Raw genomic sequence first — 18,941 nt, forward strand, 5'->3', positions numbered from 1 at the left:
TTATCCCCTTCTAGCACTCTGCATATAAAAATTGAATATAATGTCCACAGATTAAGTCATTAGATGCTTATAATGGCTTCCTATCCTAGCTATCTTTCTTAAAGAATTGAGTCAGAGTTCTGATCCATGCATTATGTGCATGGAACAATTCACTGAAACCAGATTTTGACATTTGATTAGGCTGGTTGATCTAGATCTTTGATTGCAGGTGTCATTTTTATATTCTGTGCTTGATAATATTGAGTAAAATAACAAAATATAAAGCAGGTAAGTTATTTTTAAATCACTGTTTTTACACAGATAGAAAGAAATTCGAGTTAATCTTAAACTTATGACTCTTAAAAATGGTCTTTATCAAGAAGAGCAAAAATAAAGAATCATGAATCTGCATACTAAAGCAGTGAATAGTATTGTTATGCTAAAGCTGTTATCAACTATGAAATTACAACACCCCAAATCAGAATTGCCATTGTATTTTGTTATTCAAAATAACTTTTAATGATAGAAGGTTGTTTTAGTATTTAACTCAGATGGGAGAATATAAATATGTTCCATACCCTGAAGAATCTACTAGATTTCATTGTTTCATTTTATGTCAAAATTTTGTTGGTAATTCTTAAGTTACATTTGTAGAACTTAGTGAAGTGGGCCAATAATAAAATAAGTTAGGATGTAATGATTTAATCCTTTTTGGCTAGAGTATTTTCACTGTTTTTATATTGCAATTTTGACTAATTTTGTTGATACTACTATAAAGATTGAATGATTAGAATAATTATAAATATTAGCAAAGGAAATTTTATATTGATATTTCAGAACTTGTCTGAAAAGTTGCTGAAGAAAGAACTGGAGTTTACTCAGTTAGAGGAGAAACATAATGAAGAATGTGTGAGTAAAAAGAATATACAAGCAAGCCTTCATCAAAAAGACTTAGATTGTCAGCAGCTTCAGTCAAGATTATCTGCATCTGAAACCTCCCTGCAGAGAATTCAAGCAGAACTAGGTGAAAAGGGGGAAACTACACAGAAGCTCAAAGAAGAACTATCAGAAGTGGAGACCAAATACCAGCATCTGAAGGCTGAGTTTAAACAGCTCCAACAGCAGAGAGAAGAAAAAGACCAGCACGGATTACAACTCCAAAGTGAAGTTAATCAAGTAAGAGATGTTAATTTTATTTATTATAATTCCTCCTGTGGTTTCTTAGTGTGCTTGATAGTTACTTGATCATAATATAGTTCATTAAAAAATACTTAAAATATTTTTGCTTTTCCTTAATAAATAAGAAAGATATGTTAGCACCCATCATATAGTACTGTTTTGAAGTGTTTATGAATTAATACCTATAAATTGCTTAGGATGGTACCTGGCAAATGGTAGGTACTCAACATATATTAGTTAATTGTAATTAATTTAAATTGTTGATCATTATTTAGAAATTCTTATCTTTTCTCTTTTTTTTGGTTAGTTAATTTTCTAAATAAAATAAACCAAAAATAATAAATCAATAATATAAAAAATCTATATTTTAAAAGAAAAAAACAAATTAGTCATAACAGCTATTTTTATAATAATATCTAACTTAAATTTAAGTTCTGTGTTCTTATTTTTTATAGGTAACATTATAAATTGGTTGAAAAAATGGAAATTTGGGGGATATTAAATTCTTTAGTCACTTTTTTGATAATATTCAACTATTTTCACTTAAATGGTACTGACACTTTTTTTTTTTTAATGTTCAGTTGGCTAGCATATAGTATATCATAAGTTTTTGGCGTAGTGTTCAATGATTGATTAGTTGTGTTTAATACCCAGTGCTCATTACCACATGTTCCCTCCTTAATACCCATTACCTGGTTACCCCACCTTCCTCCCCTCTGTAACCCTCAGTTTGTTTTCCAAAGTCCAGGGTCTCTTATGGCTTCTCTCCCTTTCTGGTTTCTTCACATTCAGTTTTTCTACCCTTCCCCTGTGGTCATCTGCTGTATTCCTTATGACCCATGTCCTCGTGTTCCACATATGAGTGAAACCATATGATAGTTTTCTTTTTCTGCTTGACTTATTTCACTTAGCTTAATCCCCTCCAGTTCCATCCATGTCAATGCAAATGGTTGGTATTCATCCTTTCTGACGGCTGAATAATATTCCATTGTATATATGGACCATATCTTCTTTATCAATTCAGCTGTTGAAGGACATCTCAGCTCCTTCCACAGTTTGGCTATTGTGGACATTGCTGCTATGATACTTGATTTTATGGCATCAGTCCTTCTATCTTCTTGGCTTGATATATTCTTCCTATTTCTCTTCTCTTTGATGAATGCACTGATTACTTCACTTGGCACTTTTTGGTCATTTTCTGACCATTGCCATTTCTTCCTCCCTGACCCCTCAAAGGTGGCTTAAGCATATATATATTTTGATTGTTTTACTTGCCACAGTATAGTATATTATCATATAACTTACGTGTCTTTCTTCATAGATTCTGAACTCTTTGGATGCAAAGACCGTGTCTTACTCATTATTTTTTTTTAAGATTTTATTATTTATTTGACAGCCAGAGATCACAAGTAGGCAGAGAGGCAGGCAGAGAGAGAGGAGGGGGAGCAGGCTCCCTGCTGAGCAGAAAGCCCGATGTGGGGCTCTATCCCAGGACCCTGGGATCATGACCTGAGCCCAAGGCAGAGGCTTTAACCCACTGAACCACTCAGGTGCCCCAGTCGTGTATATTCTTCATATTTGTGTTTATGATCAGTCCTAAAATAGCCGCAGATGTGTAGATAATGATGTTATATAATGAAAAGATTGGGTGTCATCATTTTGATTTTTAAAAATTTATTTAACATACATCTTGAATAGCATAGTGGATTTAATTATTTATTTTAAAGATTTTATTTATTTGCAAGAGAAAAGAGAAAGCACAAGCAAGTGGGAGGGGCAGAGAGAGAGGGAGAAGTAGACTTCCCATTGAGCAAGGAGCCTGACTCAGGACTTGATCCTGGGCTCCCTGGAGCCTGACCTGAGCCCATGGCAGACACTTAACTGATTGAGCTCCCCAGGTGTCCCAGCATATTGGATTTAGAAACCAGCTGCCTGAGTTCCAGTTCTGTGGCTTACAAGCTGTGTGTGATCTCAGGCACAGTACTTAACCTGGGCTTGTTTGCTTGTCTCTAATTTGGGTAATAATTGAATCTTATTCATAGGGCTGTACATATAAGAATTAAATTAGTTAATATTTTGATTTTAATATTTGATTTAGAGTAGGGCTTGGCACTTAGTAAATATTGTTAGGAGTGTAATGAGTAAAAAATTATGTATATAGGTGTGCAAACTGAATTTACTCTAGAGTGTATACTATGTATCTCAAAAGGATTGTGATTTTAGGGTAGACCATTCTATTAATAATTCCAGCGTTTACTATTTTTACTCTTGATTTAACCTCTTTTTCTTTAACATGTTTACTCTAAAATGGTATAGACATCATTGTTTAAGTAACTTTGGCCTGCTCCCAACCTTAGACACCCTTTTTTGATGTTCTTTTTTTTAAATCAAGATCAGGGATTTATCAGGAATTGTATAGATTGAATGACAAATTTATTTATAGTACACATCCCTTTTTCTTACCACTTTAATAAATCTACACTAAAGAGCAATGGTTCTCTTTAATTTGCTTGGTTCTCAGTTCTGTCTGCACATCAGAATCACCTGGGGAGATTAATTTAAATTTAATTTAAATTAAAAAATTAACTTATGAAGGTGTCACCCTTGGTCCAATTAAATCATAGTCACTGGCATATTCAAATGTTTTCCCTGTAATTATATTATGCAGTTGAATTTGAAAACTGCTGCTCTTTGAAGTGTTACTATTTGGCAAGTGATTTCTAAGGTTTTCTGAAGCTGAACATCATTTGATTCTTGTTAGGAAAACATGGGTTTCTGGGATTTAGATAAAATGTATTAAATCGAAACTTACATGGAAGGAGTCTGATTATATGTGCATTGCATTAACAGTGATATCAGGAGATTCTTCTGTATCATTTTTTGGTGTGTGTACAGCTAGTGATTTGACAATTCTGTCCATTACTGAATGCTCATCATAGTGAGTGTAGTCACCCTTGGTCACTCTACCTTGTTATTACAGTATTATTGACCGCATTTGCTAAGTTATACTTTTCATCTCTGTGACTTATTTTATAACTGGAGTTTGTGTCTCTTCATAAGCTGGAGATTCTTATCCAGCAAGTTTAAGAACTAGACATGGATGATGCCTGTTTGTAAGAGATCATGCAATTTGGATGTTTGAAATATGCATTAACCTCCAAGGCCTCATTAGCTTTTATATATCTAGATTGTTTCTAAGTATTGTAGTACGAAGGAGAAGGTTTGGGATTTACTTTGTAGAGCTAATCCATTGCGTATTAAGAAGAGGAATAAACGGGCACCTGGGTGGCTTGGTGGGTTAAGCCTCTGCCTTCAGCTCAGGTCATGGTCTCAGGGTCCTGGGATATAGCCCTGCATCGGGCTCTCTGCTCGGGGGGCCTGCTTCCCCCTCTCTCTCTGCCTGCCTTTCTGCCTACTTGGGCGCGCGTGCTCGCTCGCTCTCTCTGTCAAATAAATAAGTAAATAAATCTTAAAAAATAAAAAAAGGAATAAAAAGAAAAATTAAAAGAGAAAGATGTTAGAGTGCTGGCTAAGGACAAGAATAAAATAAATGCATTCTTTTTAACTGGTACTGATTATTGTTTTAGTTAGATGGAAACATGTTTTTTACTTTAAAAATTAACTTTGGTTTTCTTTATTAAGGATAGAGTGTATTCTAATAGCCACATATTGTTTCATAGCATAAGAAAATAGTGGGTGTCCACTTTTCTGATAGAACTTTGTTTTATCCTAGGATGCCTGGGTGGCTCAGTCAGTTAAACGTCTGCCTTCGACTCAGGTCATGATCTCAGGGTTCTGGGATAGAGGCCTGTGTTGGGCTTCCACTCAGTGGGGAGCCTGCTTCTCCCTCTGCCTGCTGATCCCCATGCTTATGCTCTTTCTCTCCAACCAATAAATAAATAAAATCTTTAATAAAAGATAAAAGAACTTTGCTTTATCCTGATCAACTATGAATTTTTATGGAAAAAAATGTAAGTGTAGTACATATAAGTATAAATATGACACAGAGACTATAGGTTGTTAATATTTTTGCATTTAAAATGAATAGTTTTGATTGAAAGCAATTGTACAGAATGTTTGTTATTAATTTTTAATTTTGCTGAGGTACTTGCATTTGCATGTATTATGAGACTGGTGTTTAGGAACACTCTTAGTGTGTAAACCTTGCCAAATGTCTTGCAACTTTTGAAAATATCATATAGCTCATTTTTGTTCTATATTCCCAGCACTTGTGCAGTTATTCTTCTGAAATTAATACAGACTTTTTTTCTTTTTTTACTGGAACTTCCCCCTCCCCCAAGAGAAACTGACTACTTTATCTGGTAGTATTAAAGAAAATAAAGAATTTAAGAGAGTGATAGTTCTTAGTTTCAGGGGAAATCTCTCCTTTAGCTTTAACTGGGTAGGAATTTTAAAGTTAATGAATGAGGGACACCTAATATTTAAACAGAAATACTCTTTCTTCTCGTTTATTTAGAAATTATGTGCTAATTCGAGAATTTGGGAATGCTTTGTGTTCTATTCAATACCCAGATGTAATAAGTTAATTGTGGCAGTTTGTAATTATGAAAAAACAAGAATCACTATGAAATAAAAAAAAAAATACTGTGGAATAGGTCTGAGTGTGTACCTTGACTGTCTTCATTTTTTTCTTTTTTAATTGGACTCATGACCCTGAGATCAAGACCTGTGCTGAGATCCAGAGTCAGAAGCTTAACTGACTAAGCCACCTACCTGCCTTGAGCATCCAGATTTTTAAATTTTATTTTACTGTTTTAAGCTCCTCAAGAGATTCTGACACTCAAGTCCAAACAAGAGCCTTTGGGCCACTGTATTTTTGTCTGTCTGTTTGTTTAAGACAACAAAAAGCCCCAAAACTGTGATGTTTATTCAGTTTTATATGATCCATCATAATTTATGTGATTAAAATTCAGCTGAATCTTAGGTTCCCCCCAAATACATGAAAATTATGATTTATAATTATATTGGTAAAAAAGAAAATATTGTTTAGAAAGGTAGGTCGTGGTGGTGATGAGTGTGTATGGGTTCTCACATATGTACTACACAAACTTTTCTTTTTCTTTTTTAAAGTTACATACCAAACTTCTGGAGACAGAGCGCCAGCTAGGTGAAGCTCATGGTAGGCTAAAGGAACAGAGACAACTTTCAAGTGAAAAGTTGATGGATAAAGAACAACAAGTGGCTGATCTACAGCTCAAACTTTCTCGTTTAGAAGAACAGGTAAGCTAACATTTCAAGTTACTTTATAATAGCAAGTTTATTGATAGATTTGAGGCATCTTAAATAGTATTATGGTCTAATTTTTTAATTGTTAAGAGCTTTAATTAGACGTTTTTACTTTAAATTGTGACATTTATTTCTCCCCACTAAAAAATCCTAATTATTATTAACTATATTAGGTCATTTTGTTGTGACTGTATTCTCTAAAGTCTCAATTAAAATGTGTTGAGAAGACTACTCTTTTAGCTTGAGGCAAGAAAGACTCTGGGGGTGAACCTTTATTAGGCTGCTGAAGGGGAGGAGTCTTCCTGTCCAGGAAAGACAACTTCCCAATAAAACAGTGAGACATGAACACAGTTGGTGAGGATCTTTAATGTCACATATTTGGTGCATATAAATTTTGAGTTTGCATTTAAAGATTTTCACTTTTGCAATTTAGGCACAAGATTGAATGCTATGGTAATTAAAAATGCAGTTGTCAAAAATGGCTAAAGTAGAAGTTATAATTAAATTATGCCTTCCACTAGAATTGAGCAAACACTGAGATTTAAAATCTGTAACTTCATCAACTAGTTTTCTTCTAGATCTAGAATCTTAGAGATGATAGATAACCCGTTCTTTTCCAGTAAGTAAATAAGTATATTATAGAAAGAAAAAAATACTGATACTGTGGTTTAGATTATTGTTACAAAAAATCTGTATGTAAGCAATTCCTTGATCATACTACTATACAAAAAAGCAGTAATAAACTAAATGCCAACCTAGGGAAAGAATTGTGTTCTTAGGATTAGAGTCTATTCCTAGGGAATAGTTTTATAATCATAAGATTAAGTAAGGAATGAGATACTGCTTTTAAAGTTGATTTTATATATTGTCTGAATTTAGATTTTTTTCTTCAGACTTGAGAATTTTGAGAATTGAAGTAATGCCAGATTTTTTTTTTATTAACGACATATAATGTATTATTGGTTTCAGAGGTACCAGTCTGTGATTCATTAGTCTTATGTAATACCCAGAGCTTATTACATCACATGCCCTCCTTAATGTCCATCACCCAGCTACTCCATCCCTCTACCCACCTCCCCTCCAGCAACCCTCAGTTTGTTTCCTATGATTAAGAGTCTCTTACAGTTTCCTCTCTCTCTGGTGTCTCCCTCTCTGGTTTCGTCTAGTTTTATTTTTTCCTCTCTTCCCCTATGATCCTCTGTTTTGTTTCTTAAATTCCACATATCAGTGAGACCATATGATAACTGGCTTTCTCTAGATTGATTTATTTCACTTAGCATAATACCCTCTGTTCCATCCATGTTGTTGCAAATGGCAAGATTTCATTTTTTGATAGCTGAATAATATTCATACACACACACACACACACACCAGATCTTCTTTATCCATTCATCTGTTGATGGACATCTGGGCTCTTTCCATGGTTTGACTATTGTGGACATTGCTGCTATAAACCTTGGGATGCAGGTGCCCCTTTGGATCACTACGTTTATATCTTTGGGATAAATACCCAGAAGTGCAATTGCTGGGTTGTAGGGTAGCTCTATTTCCAACTTTTTGAGGAACCTCCATACTGTTTTCCACAGTGTAATACCAGATACTTACGAATGATAGCATTATGCCTTTAAATTGTGAGGTGACAATCTGTAATTTTTTTTTTAAGTTGAAGGAAAAAGTAACAAATTCTACAGAATTGCAGCATCAATTAGATAAAACGAAGCAACAGCATCAAGAACAACAAGCTCTTCAGCAAAGCACTACAGCAAAACTTCGAGAAGCTCAGGTAAATATTAGTATGTGAAATATTAGCCTTTTAAACAGAAATTAACCAAATCATTATTCTTTTGTTATAAAACAAGATAATGTGAAAAACTTGATTATGAAGGGCTTTGATAGTTTTTAGTGTCTGGATGATCAGAAAATCTTTTCCTTTTAATTGCTATCTTGAAATTTTCTTTTTTTTAAAGATTTTATTTATTTATTTGTCAGAAAGAGAGTGAAAGAAAGCACACAAGCTGGCAGAGAGGCAGGCAGAGGCGGAGAGAGAGGCAGGCTCTCTGCTGAGCAAGGAGCCCAATGAGGGACTTAATCCCAGGACCCTGAGATCATGACCTGAGCCGAAAGCAGAGGCTTAACCCACTGAGCCACCCAGGCGTCCCCTATGTTGAAATTTTCTATTTTAAAATTATCATAACTAGATAATAGTAGTAGATAAAATAGTAGTAGTTAAAAGTAGACTTGTATAAAATATTTAAATTTTATTAAATTTTTTACTAAATTGACCTATTTAAATAAAATATATTTATTAAATTATATATATCAAAATAAATTATTTATTGCTTATTATTTTTAAAAGTATTTAAAAAACTTTAAAAATTCAAATAAAATTTCCTAATTTAGCCCAGTTAAAAAGACTATTTTATGTTTACAGTAGACATTAATAATTTTTGGTCATGTCTTTTCCTACTATCTACCATGGTAGCTATCATGTGACCACTGTTATAAAAAAATGTAAGTCGTTGGGTTACATTTATACAGATTCTATAGTATAGCTTATAAGATTGAAAGGAGTAAAATTTTCGTTTTGTTACAGTGAGGGGAAGAGGGTGCCCAAGTGTTTGAAATGAATTTGAAATGAAATGAAATTTGACTTTGACATTCATTTATTTCTTCAATCTTTGATTAATTCATTGAATATTATTGAGCACTATATGTCAGGCACTGTGGTAAGCACTGAAAATATAGAGATGAGTAAGACACAGTGCCTGCCTTCTAGAAAATGGCAAACTAATGATGTGCCCATAGAAACAATGTTGGAATTTAAAGGAGGCTGTAAGTAATACATCTCTCTTACCCTTCTGAGTTTGGAGAGTGGGGTGGGAGTTAGGTGGATAGAGATAAAAATATTGTACTCATTTACTTGTTTTTTCATTTATTCAGTCAACAAATGTGTTTTAATGTCTACTCTTAGCCAAGGAAGTGATTTTGTGGCTGTGGCAGCAAATGAAATAGATAAAGCTCTCTGCTCTCATGGTTAAGTGCTATGGAGATGAAAAAGAATAGGGAGTAGGAAAGATCTGGGGGGGCTGGAGGTGGGACTGCAATATTAGATAGGATTGGCAGGGAAGGCCTCTTTGAGAAGATGAAAGACTCGACGGAAAGGAGAGTGTGAGGCTTGTGGATATCAAAGAGTGCATCAGTACATTAAAAGGCCTTGAAGCAGGAACATGTCTAAGAAATAACAGGGAGCCAGTGGCTGGAGTGGTATGAGTGGTGAGAAGGGTAAGAGGGGCACAGAGTCATGGAGACCACAGAGAATGAGAACATGTCAGGCTTCATAGATCATTTAAGGATTTTACTTGTGAGTGATGTGAGAAATCATTGAAGGGTTCTGAGCAAAGGAGTAACATGATCTGACTTAAAATTTCACAGGATTGCTCTGGCTGTTATATTGAGAGTACACTGTGGGGACACATGAGTATAAGCAAAGAAATTAGCTAAGAGACTGCTATGGTGATCCAGATAAGAAATGATACATGGCTTGGATCAGAGTGGAAGCAGCGCAGGTAGTGAGAACTGGTTAGAGGCTATGTATGATAGCCTCTATCATATGTATGATAGACTATGATAGATTGATGTGGGGTGTATAGAGAGAAGTGGATGATTCCAAGAAGTTTGGCCTGGGTAGTTAGAAGGATTGAGAGTCCTATTGGGCTTGGCAACATGGAGGTCATTGATGACATTGATAAGAGCAACTTGGATAGAGAAGGAGGTATGAAAGCCTGATGGAAAGGGCTCAAGAGAAAATTGGAAGAGAGAGTTTGATACGATGAATATAGATAACTCTAGGAGTTTTACTGTAAAGAGTAGTAAAGAAATAGAGCAGTAAGACTGAGGTAAAGAATTTGGCATGGGTCTGCAGCCAAATGTGCTTTCTTGTGTGTATCCCAGAGTTAAATTGATTCATCTAGTCACAGCTGGAAATGAGTCATTCAATGTCTTACAGGCAGGTTGTCTCTTAGCCTGAAGGTAGAGCAAGGGGCTGAGTTGAACATGCTTTAGTTCCTTATTCTAAACTTCCAGTTAGTTAAATTCTCATTCCCTGGGGAAGAAGAAGAAAAGGATGTTGAAGAGGCCAGTCAGTCTCTCCTTCAGAAACATGAAGAGTCCTTAAAACCCCTAAAAAGGAAGTGTAATTAGTGTCATTCTAGGTGTATATACGTATATAAAATTATTATGGCATCACAAAGGGCAATTATCTAACTCAGAGTCTGGAAAAGAACAGTTATTAGAAACTTAATAAAAGTGATCATTTGAGTTGCAAAGGATATGTAGATGTTTCTGTGTTCGGGAAGATGATTATAGTAAGTATATTCCAAGTAGAAATTAAAAGGACAAGGATACTGAAGCTGATATGAACTATACTATTAGGTTTTGCTGGAGCTTAAAGTGTAATTTAGAGTTTAGTTAGAGAAGAGGCCAGAGCATTAGACATGAGTTAAGTTTATAGAAGGTGTTGTGTGACATTTATAAGTAGGACTTAATAGTTGCAGGGAATGAGAGAGAAAGAGGATCATGTCCAGATGGATAACACTGGGTACACAGTAGATGGAGGTGTCATCACATATGTGAGTGAGCATGAGACAAATGGACATTTCATCAGGCTGTATGATGAGTTCAGTTTTGGACATTGCTGAGGCACCTATAGGATATATTTATTTAGAGCTTAGAGGAGGAAACCAGGCTATATATATTAGCTGTGAGAAACATCACTATATATAGGGTAAATGCAATTACTGGAATAGATGTGATCAGCCAGGGAGGGAGTGTAGTGAGGAGAACAGATAACTGCTACCATAGGACTTCTAGGAAACACTAGCACTTAATGGCATAGAATGGAGGAAGAGCAGCCCAAAGAAAGAGAATAATCAAAGTAATTAAGGAGAATCTGCAGAGTAGAATCCAAAAGATTGGGGGGAGTCAAAAGTTGGGAGTAATCAGTAACTTCAAATGTGGACATGTAGTAGGGATGCCAAGTATGATAAGTGAAAAATGTCCATTATATTAAACTGTAATTACATATTATAAATATATATTCTTAAGTATATTTTAAGGATGAATTAGTGACCTTATTAAACATAATTTCAATAAAATGATAGAGATGGCTGAGTTTTGATGAGTGAATGATCTGGGAGTTGGAAAAGTAAATTTGAATTAATTTTTTTAAAAAATATTTTATTTATTTATTTGTCAGAGACGGAGAGAGAGCGAGTGAGCACAGGCAGACAGAGAGGCAGGCAGAGGCAGAGGGAGAAGCAGGCTCCCTGCCGAGCAAGGATCCCGATGTGGGACTCAATCTCAGGACTCTGGGATCATGACCTGAGCCGAAGGCAGCTGTTTAACCAACCGAGCCACCCAGGCGTCCCCTTGAATTAATTTTTTTAAAAAGATCATTTATGTATGTATGTATGTATCTATCTATCTGACAGAGACAGAGAGAGAGGCAGTGAGAGTAGGAACATAAGCAGGGGGAGAAGGAGAGGAAGAAGCAGGCTTCCTGCTGAGCAGGGAGCCTGACTCAGGCCGGGCTGATCCTAGGACCCTAGGATCATGACCTGAGCTGGAGGTAGACGCTTAACCACTGAGCCACCCAGATGTCCCTTGAATTACTTTTTTAGAATTTAAAAATGAATTATATAAAGACTGGGCAGAGATGAGTGGGGCTTGTTCTGGGAATTGTTTTTGAAAACAAAAGATGCCTGAACATGTTTATAGTCTACGACAAAGGGACTGGTAGAAAGGGAATAATTGAGGATACTGAAGGAGAGGTTACAGAAATAATAAGTTACTGAAAAGCTATGAGATTAACAGATAAAATGGGTGGTGGTAAATTTGAACTTACCCTCCCTTGAAGAATATTCTTTGAAGCTTGAGGAAAGAAAGTATCTGTCTTTATAGATATGGGGTTGGAAAATCAAGGTGCATCATCCCAGAAGATTTGCCCTCTCCCCTCCCCTTTTTTTGGATAAAGTTGGAGATGGCAATAGTTGAATGAAAAGCAGGCAGATATTATGAATTTGGAGAGAATACTGAAGCTTTTAAGTAGTTGTTGAGGCAAATATTTGAGGGTAAGAACCTTAATCAAGTGAAAGGGTTGGTAAGATGCTTCTGAGTATGTGATGGAGGTTGGTCTCTAGAACTCTGTAGTGGCAGTAGTCTATGAAGGTTTAGGATTTTGCTCTTACAGTGCTTAGAAATGTAGATGTGGAGTCAGCAGTTTGCAACATTGATCTAGGATTGGGCTTTTTTTTGGTAGTTCTGTTGGGAATTTGAAGGTGAAAGGAATAGGAGAATGTTGAATAGTTGAGAGAATAATTAAGGTTAGTTCCTATCTGTATATTAGGTTCAGGAAGAGAAATGAGGCATAAGCTATATATGATAGAAGAAAATTGAGATCAGTGTCTGTCCGGCATTGAAGAGTAGAAATGAGGTCATGAAATTGGAAGATGGTCAGGAAGTTGTGGTCATAGGGTCGTTGGACAGTTTTTTTCATTTGGAACAATTTCAAGTGATTGTAAGATCCTACATGTGAGTGATTGAATAAAATGAGTAAGGGTCCAGGAATTAAGATGATATGAATGTTGAGGCTGTGCTCTTAATTCTTTGTATATTTTGTATTTCCCAGAAAATTGGCAGAAATTGGGATTGAGAGAAAAACTAAGTCAGGTCTCAAGTATTCAGTGGATGAGGTAGGGGATTATAGATGATAGCAAAACAGAATAGAGGATAGAATAAATGATTTAACATACTCCCCAAAGCACCATGAAGCTTTTACATGATGGGGAGAGTTAGGGGGTGAAAAACCAGGAAGGAGTCAGCCTCCTTTGCTTGCCCAGCAGAATGGTTCTTACATATCTGAGAGTGTTGAGGGGGAATCAGCATCTGTAAAGGGTGAACAAAATTTCACTTCTGACTTGGAAATAGAGTGACTATTCTGGAAAAAAGCTTAGTCCTGGAGCTGTGGTTCCAGAAGATGAGTGGGATGTGGAGAGAGGGGTCATTAGTGACAGAAGTAGAGGATGAGATCAGATGGGTTAGGCTGCCTTTCATCATTTTGTGATTGAAACTTAAAGGAGAAGCATGTTTGAAAGTGATCTCAAATAGTGCAGTATTGGTGCAAATTGTTGAGAGTACCAGCTGGTTGCTGACTTGATCTGAGCACAGTAGTGTGGGGGTACTGTAAGGTTTGCAGAGGGCCTGGTTAGGGCCTGGTTTAGGGAGAAGTTCTCTCAGGCTGTGTTAGAATGATGGAGGCAGAGCCAAAGGCTGTGGGTAAAATAGCTCCAGAATATTAATGGGCATTGTTCTGGATGTGGGCTAATGCACCCTGCTCTGTGTATTGGTAAAGTAAAAGAAGAGGGATTCCTTGATGTGTATCAATAGAAGAGTCCTGTTGGAGTATTGAAGTGAGCCTTCATGAGTATACGTGTGTTAGAGTGCAATCCTTTATTGTTCTGTTCATTCAACAAATATCTTAGAGAGCTTGGATACATCAACGAGTAAAACAGACAAAAATCCTTACCTTTGTGGAGCGTGCATTCTAGTGAGGGGGCGGAGGGAAACTGATAAACATGAAAAATAGGTAATTTACTTAGTGTGTTAAAAGTTAAGTGCTATGGAAAGGGAAAAAAAAAACATTCAGGAGAAAGTATTGGGAGAGACTGCAATTTTATTTTATATTTTAATTTTTTAAAAGATTTATTTATTTTACTAACAGAGAGAGTACTCATCAGTAGGAGGAGGGGTAGAGGGTGAAGGAAAGAGACAGACTCCCTGCTGAGGCAGATTATTAATGATGGGCTGAGTCTCATGACCCTGAGGTCTGGTCTCAGCCAGAATCAGGAGTCCATTGCTCAACCAACTGAGCTGCCCACATGCCCATAAAGGCTGCAGTTTTAAATGTAATGGTAGGGTAGGCATGATTGAGTAGGTGACATTTGAACAAACATTTGAAGGAGAGGAAATGAGCCATGTGACATTGTGAGAAAGGTATTCTAGACAGAAAAAACAGTGCAAAGGCCCGGCGGTGGGTGTGCCTGGTATGATAAGGAATACAGAGAGTCCCAAGAGTCTGCAGTGGATTAAAGAAGAAGAGGAGTAGTGGGCAGTGAGGTTCAAGTGTTAGAATAATAATGTGAATAATTGAAGGTTGTTTTTAGGAATTAAATTCTAATTTATTATCAATAATATAAGTTTATATTATTAAATATATAGTTCTATATTTAAATTTACCATGTTAAATGTAATAAGTAATTAAAAAATGTAAGACTAAGAATTTGAGTTGCAAAATGTATTATCAATCATTTTGTTTGAAGAATAACTTTTTAAGTTCTCTATCCTTAAGTTAGTAGTTTTCACTTGTTTACAGAATGATTTAGAACAAGTACTACGTCAAATTGGTGATAAGGACCAAAAGATCCAGAACCTTGAAGCCTTATTACAGAAAAGTAAAGAAAATATTTCCTTACTAGAAAAAGAAAGAGAAGATCTTTATGCAAAAATTCAGGCTGGTGAAGGAGAGACTGCTGTTCTTAACCAATTACAAGAAAAAAACCATACCTTACAGGAGCAAGTAAGCATGTCCAACGTATTCTATTTCTAAAACTGAATTTTATCTTTCTAAATCTTACTAAGTGCTTTGTTTAAATGACTCTTCATTTTGGTTATTATTAGTACTTTTTAAATATTATGTTCTTTTGACAACTATCATCTCATTTACCTTAGAGATGGGTTGCTGTTATAGTAAAAGTAAGTTAGGGAGAGAAGGGAGAAGGGAGTTGGGGTAAATTGGAAGGGGAGGTGAATCATGAGAGACTATGGACTCTGAAAAGCAATCTGAGGGTTTTGAAGGGTTGGGGGGGGGGAGGTCGGGGTACCAGCTGGTGGGTATTATAGAGGGCACGGATTGCATGGAGCACTGGGTGTGGTGAAAAAATAATGAATACTGTTATGCTGAAAATAAATAAAAAATAAATTAAAAAAAAAAGTAAGTTAGCATAATTTGACAAAGAAAATCTCAGTTCTTGTCCCAGCACAAAATTTATTACCTGTGTGATCACAAATAAATCATTTTACCTTGTCAGCTCATTAGAAAAGTAGAGATGTTATTAATAATGCATTCTTGCTTCATGATATTTTGTGATATTTTGAAAAAAGAATGAGTATTTATAAACTGAATATTTGTAAACTGAACATATTTATTTTAACTGAAAGTACTAATCAGGTTAGTTGTTACTATTTATTAGTTAATATGTGGGCTTACTAGTTACTTATATTTTGGTCATGATATGTCTTTGGAATACGGAGCTAATGATAATTTTGATAAGTTGCTTATATAGAATTTATAGTTGTTTTTTTGAAGAGAAGTCTAATAAGAGAGTTATAATTATGTAAATGAGAAAATGTTAAAATAAAATATCAATAGGTAATGCCACTTTTCTAATTCTAATTTTAAAAGAATAAATAAAAGTAAATCTATGTACTTTGCTTCCTATCATGTTGGAGTAACTGATATGTCTTTAGTCCTTTCACCATAAATGACTAGAACAGTAGAAAAAAATGTGTAAAACCACTGTTTTCAGATATTGTATAACAAGCAGTGCAGGGCTTTGATTCCTGAGAGAAGAGAAGCAAGGGAAGTGAACCTTTTGATCATTCCAGCTTTTGACTGGGAGACATCTTCCAGACTGCGGCACAGGTTGGGGGAATCCAAGGAAAGCACAGTGGTCTCACTGAACTAAGGAGTGAGAAATTGAAGTTAAGAAAAGTTGAGGCACCTGATGATACTTGGGGGCAGAATATTGGAGAGTGGGGAACAGTAGAGAGAAGCAGCCCCAGAAAGTATATGGGATCCACTTGAGCCTTTAGCTGACTGCTAAACTTTCCATTCATGTGGTGGGGCTTCATGAGGCCAGGCAGTGAACAATCATTAGGAAGCTGCAATCGGAAAAATGGTCAGGGCTGGGAGATGTTCAAATCCAGGAAGAGAATAAAGAGGTGGTTCAATGCTTTGGTGACATTTAGTAGAAACCCTGGGAATGTCAGATCTTAGGATAAAGCTAAACTAGCCCTAGGGTAAAAGCTAGCATACACCTGACCTAACAAAGCATAAAAAGAAGCCTCAAAATGATCCAGTTGGGTCACAGGTATGTTAACTAAACATTTCTGAAAGAAGACAATAAAATCAAGACTTATTATCATAAATATTAAAAAATTACTAGACATTCAAAGAAGAAAACATGTATGACTCTTAAAATATGCTTATTACTATAAAGGAAAAACTATAATAATGGAAATAGAAGTGAAAATGATAAAGAATTAAATGGAACTTCATATGTTTATTAGTTTCATATATAAATATATACACATACATATATGGCTTAATAAATTAACCAAGTAGAAAGTGCAGTAGTGAACATTAAGACAAGGCAATTGAAACTGTCCAAAATGAACCACAGAGTGAAAAAAAGCCTGGGCTGACAAAACCCTTCAAAAGACCAAAACCCAAAAAACTGCTTTAGTGACTGTGGAACAGTATCATGTAATCTAGCATACATGTAATTGATGTGATGGGGTAGGGAGGAGAAAATAGTTATTGAAATAATGGCCGAAACAAGTTTCAGATTGATTAAAAACATGAATCCATAGATTCAAAAACCTCAGTGAGCTCTAAGCAAGGTACACCAAAGAAATGAATTGGATTTCATCTAAATTGAAATGTTTGCTTTTCAAAAGATGCCATTACAAAAATAAAAGCCGAGGCACAGACTGGGAGAAAATATTTGCAGTACATATACCTGACAATTCAGAAATATTCAGAATATATAAGGAACTCTTATTACTTAGACCAGTGATTGTCTGGGGCTAGAGATGAGTGGAGGGTACAGACTGCAAAGAGGCATGAGTAAAGCTTTTGGGGTAATGGAAATGTTCTCCATCTGATTGTGGCAGTGGTTAAATGAGTGTGTAATTTACCAAATCTCAAGCTGTGCAATTAAATTGGGTGAATTTTATTTCATGTAAATTATAGCTCAGTAGAGATGGTTTTAAAAATAATAGGAATCTGAATTAATTGTTGTTTTCTTATAGTTTTGAGAGATTGCTTAATTTTGGAAAGATGTGAATAAATTTTCTTGAAGAAAATATGAGATAACCTATCATAGAGCACTTTAATATTCTCATGGGCCTTACATTTTTTTTTTTTTTTAGTTCTTATTATATCATTTGTGATCTTCATAATTAGAGTCTTGCTTGTATGATAGGTAACTCAACTCACAGAGAAACTGAAGAATCAGTCAGAAAGCCATAAACAAGCCCAGGAGAATTTGCATGACCAAGTGCAAGAGCAGAAGGCACATCTTAGAGCTGCACAAGACCGTGTTCTTTCCTTAGAAACTAGTGTCAGTGAATTGACTAGTCAATTAAATGAGAGCAAGGAGAAGGTTTCCCAGCTTGACATACAGGTAATATTGAATTATTCAATTTAATGTGAGTTTGTCTGAATAAAACACCTATTTTAGACCATCAAATGTTAATAAATTCTGTTTCTTTCTCCTTGTGTCTCTCTTTCTGTCTCCCCCGATCCCCCACCACTCTCTCCCTCTCTCTGCCTTGTTTATTAATGGAAAAATGGTGGGAATAGGAATTAAATAAAGGTTGTATCTAGACAGTTTATTGAGCTTTCTTGTTTGCCTTTTTTTTCTTTATCTCTTCTGGCAAACCCTACCTTCTGAAACCGCTAGATTTTTTTGCTTTTCTTTTTTTCTATGAAATCCTTATTGTTGTTTCTAAGTTCAAAGTCATTTGATATTATACCATTAGATTTCTAGATTTCTAGATTTACTTTTTTACTTTGATTTTTTTAGATTTTACTTTAAAGGTTTGATTTAAAAAAATACTTTTATGTATGTAGCATTATATATTTTTAGTATACATTCTTTCAGAGGCCAATATAGATGCCTGTTAAATGAATTAATGATGGGATGGTAATTAAAACAGATTTCTTTTCCATTCTCATTGTTGGTTTTTTATCCTATACTATAGAAAGAAAGTAATCAAAATATTTCTAAACCTTGATTTTCTTTATTTTAGGAAAATAATTCTATTGAAAATAAGCAATATAGAATAGTATAACAGGCATAGTTATTAACTTGGAGGAAGAGGATATACATTTCTTCATATTCAAAATATAATTATTTGTTATATGAGTTATATGATAACCCAATATTTGGATGTCTAATATGAGAGAGGGAGAAGTATTTTGGTGTCATGTAGGGACATATATATCATCATGTATATCATGATAAACTTCATCATTTATCCAAACATTATTAGGAGTCTTTTCTCCTACACGTTCCTGTTTGGGGGATAATCATATACTTACTTTTCAGTGTCTTAATCCTTATGTTTTTTGCTGAAGGACTTAATTTTAAAAATAATTTAGTGACAAAAGCCATGTATGTTCAAGCACTGGGAAA

General features: G+C 35.1%; 1 protein-coding gene across 2 annotated transcripts in view; it reads left to right on the top strand.

Moving 5' to 3' along the window:
- Positions 1-18,941, top strand: part of EEA1 (early endosome antigen 1) — a 121,442-nt gene that overhangs the window by 66,559 nt on the left and 35,942 nt on the right. For both annotated transcript variants that reach the window (XM_059402358.1, XM_059402359.1), the window contains 5 exons: positions 817-1,155; positions 6,250-6,399; positions 8,069-8,188; positions 14,834-15,037; positions 17,727-17,927. In XM_059402358.1, the coding sequence (XP_059258341.1) occupies positions 817-1,155; positions 6,250-6,399; positions 8,069-8,188; positions 14,834-15,037; positions 17,727-17,927 (1,014 nt within the window). The remainder of the gene's footprint in view (positions 1-816; positions 1,156-6,249; positions 6,400-8,068; positions 8,189-14,833; positions 15,038-17,726; positions 17,928-18,941) is intronic.

Source organism: Mustela nigripes, chromosome 6 (genome assembly GCF_022355385.1).
Source record: "Mustela nigripes isolate SB6536 chromosome 6, MUSNIG.SB6536, whole genome shotgun sequence".
NCBI lineage: Eukaryota > Metazoa > Chordata > Mammalia > Carnivora > Mustelidae > Mustela > Mustela nigripes.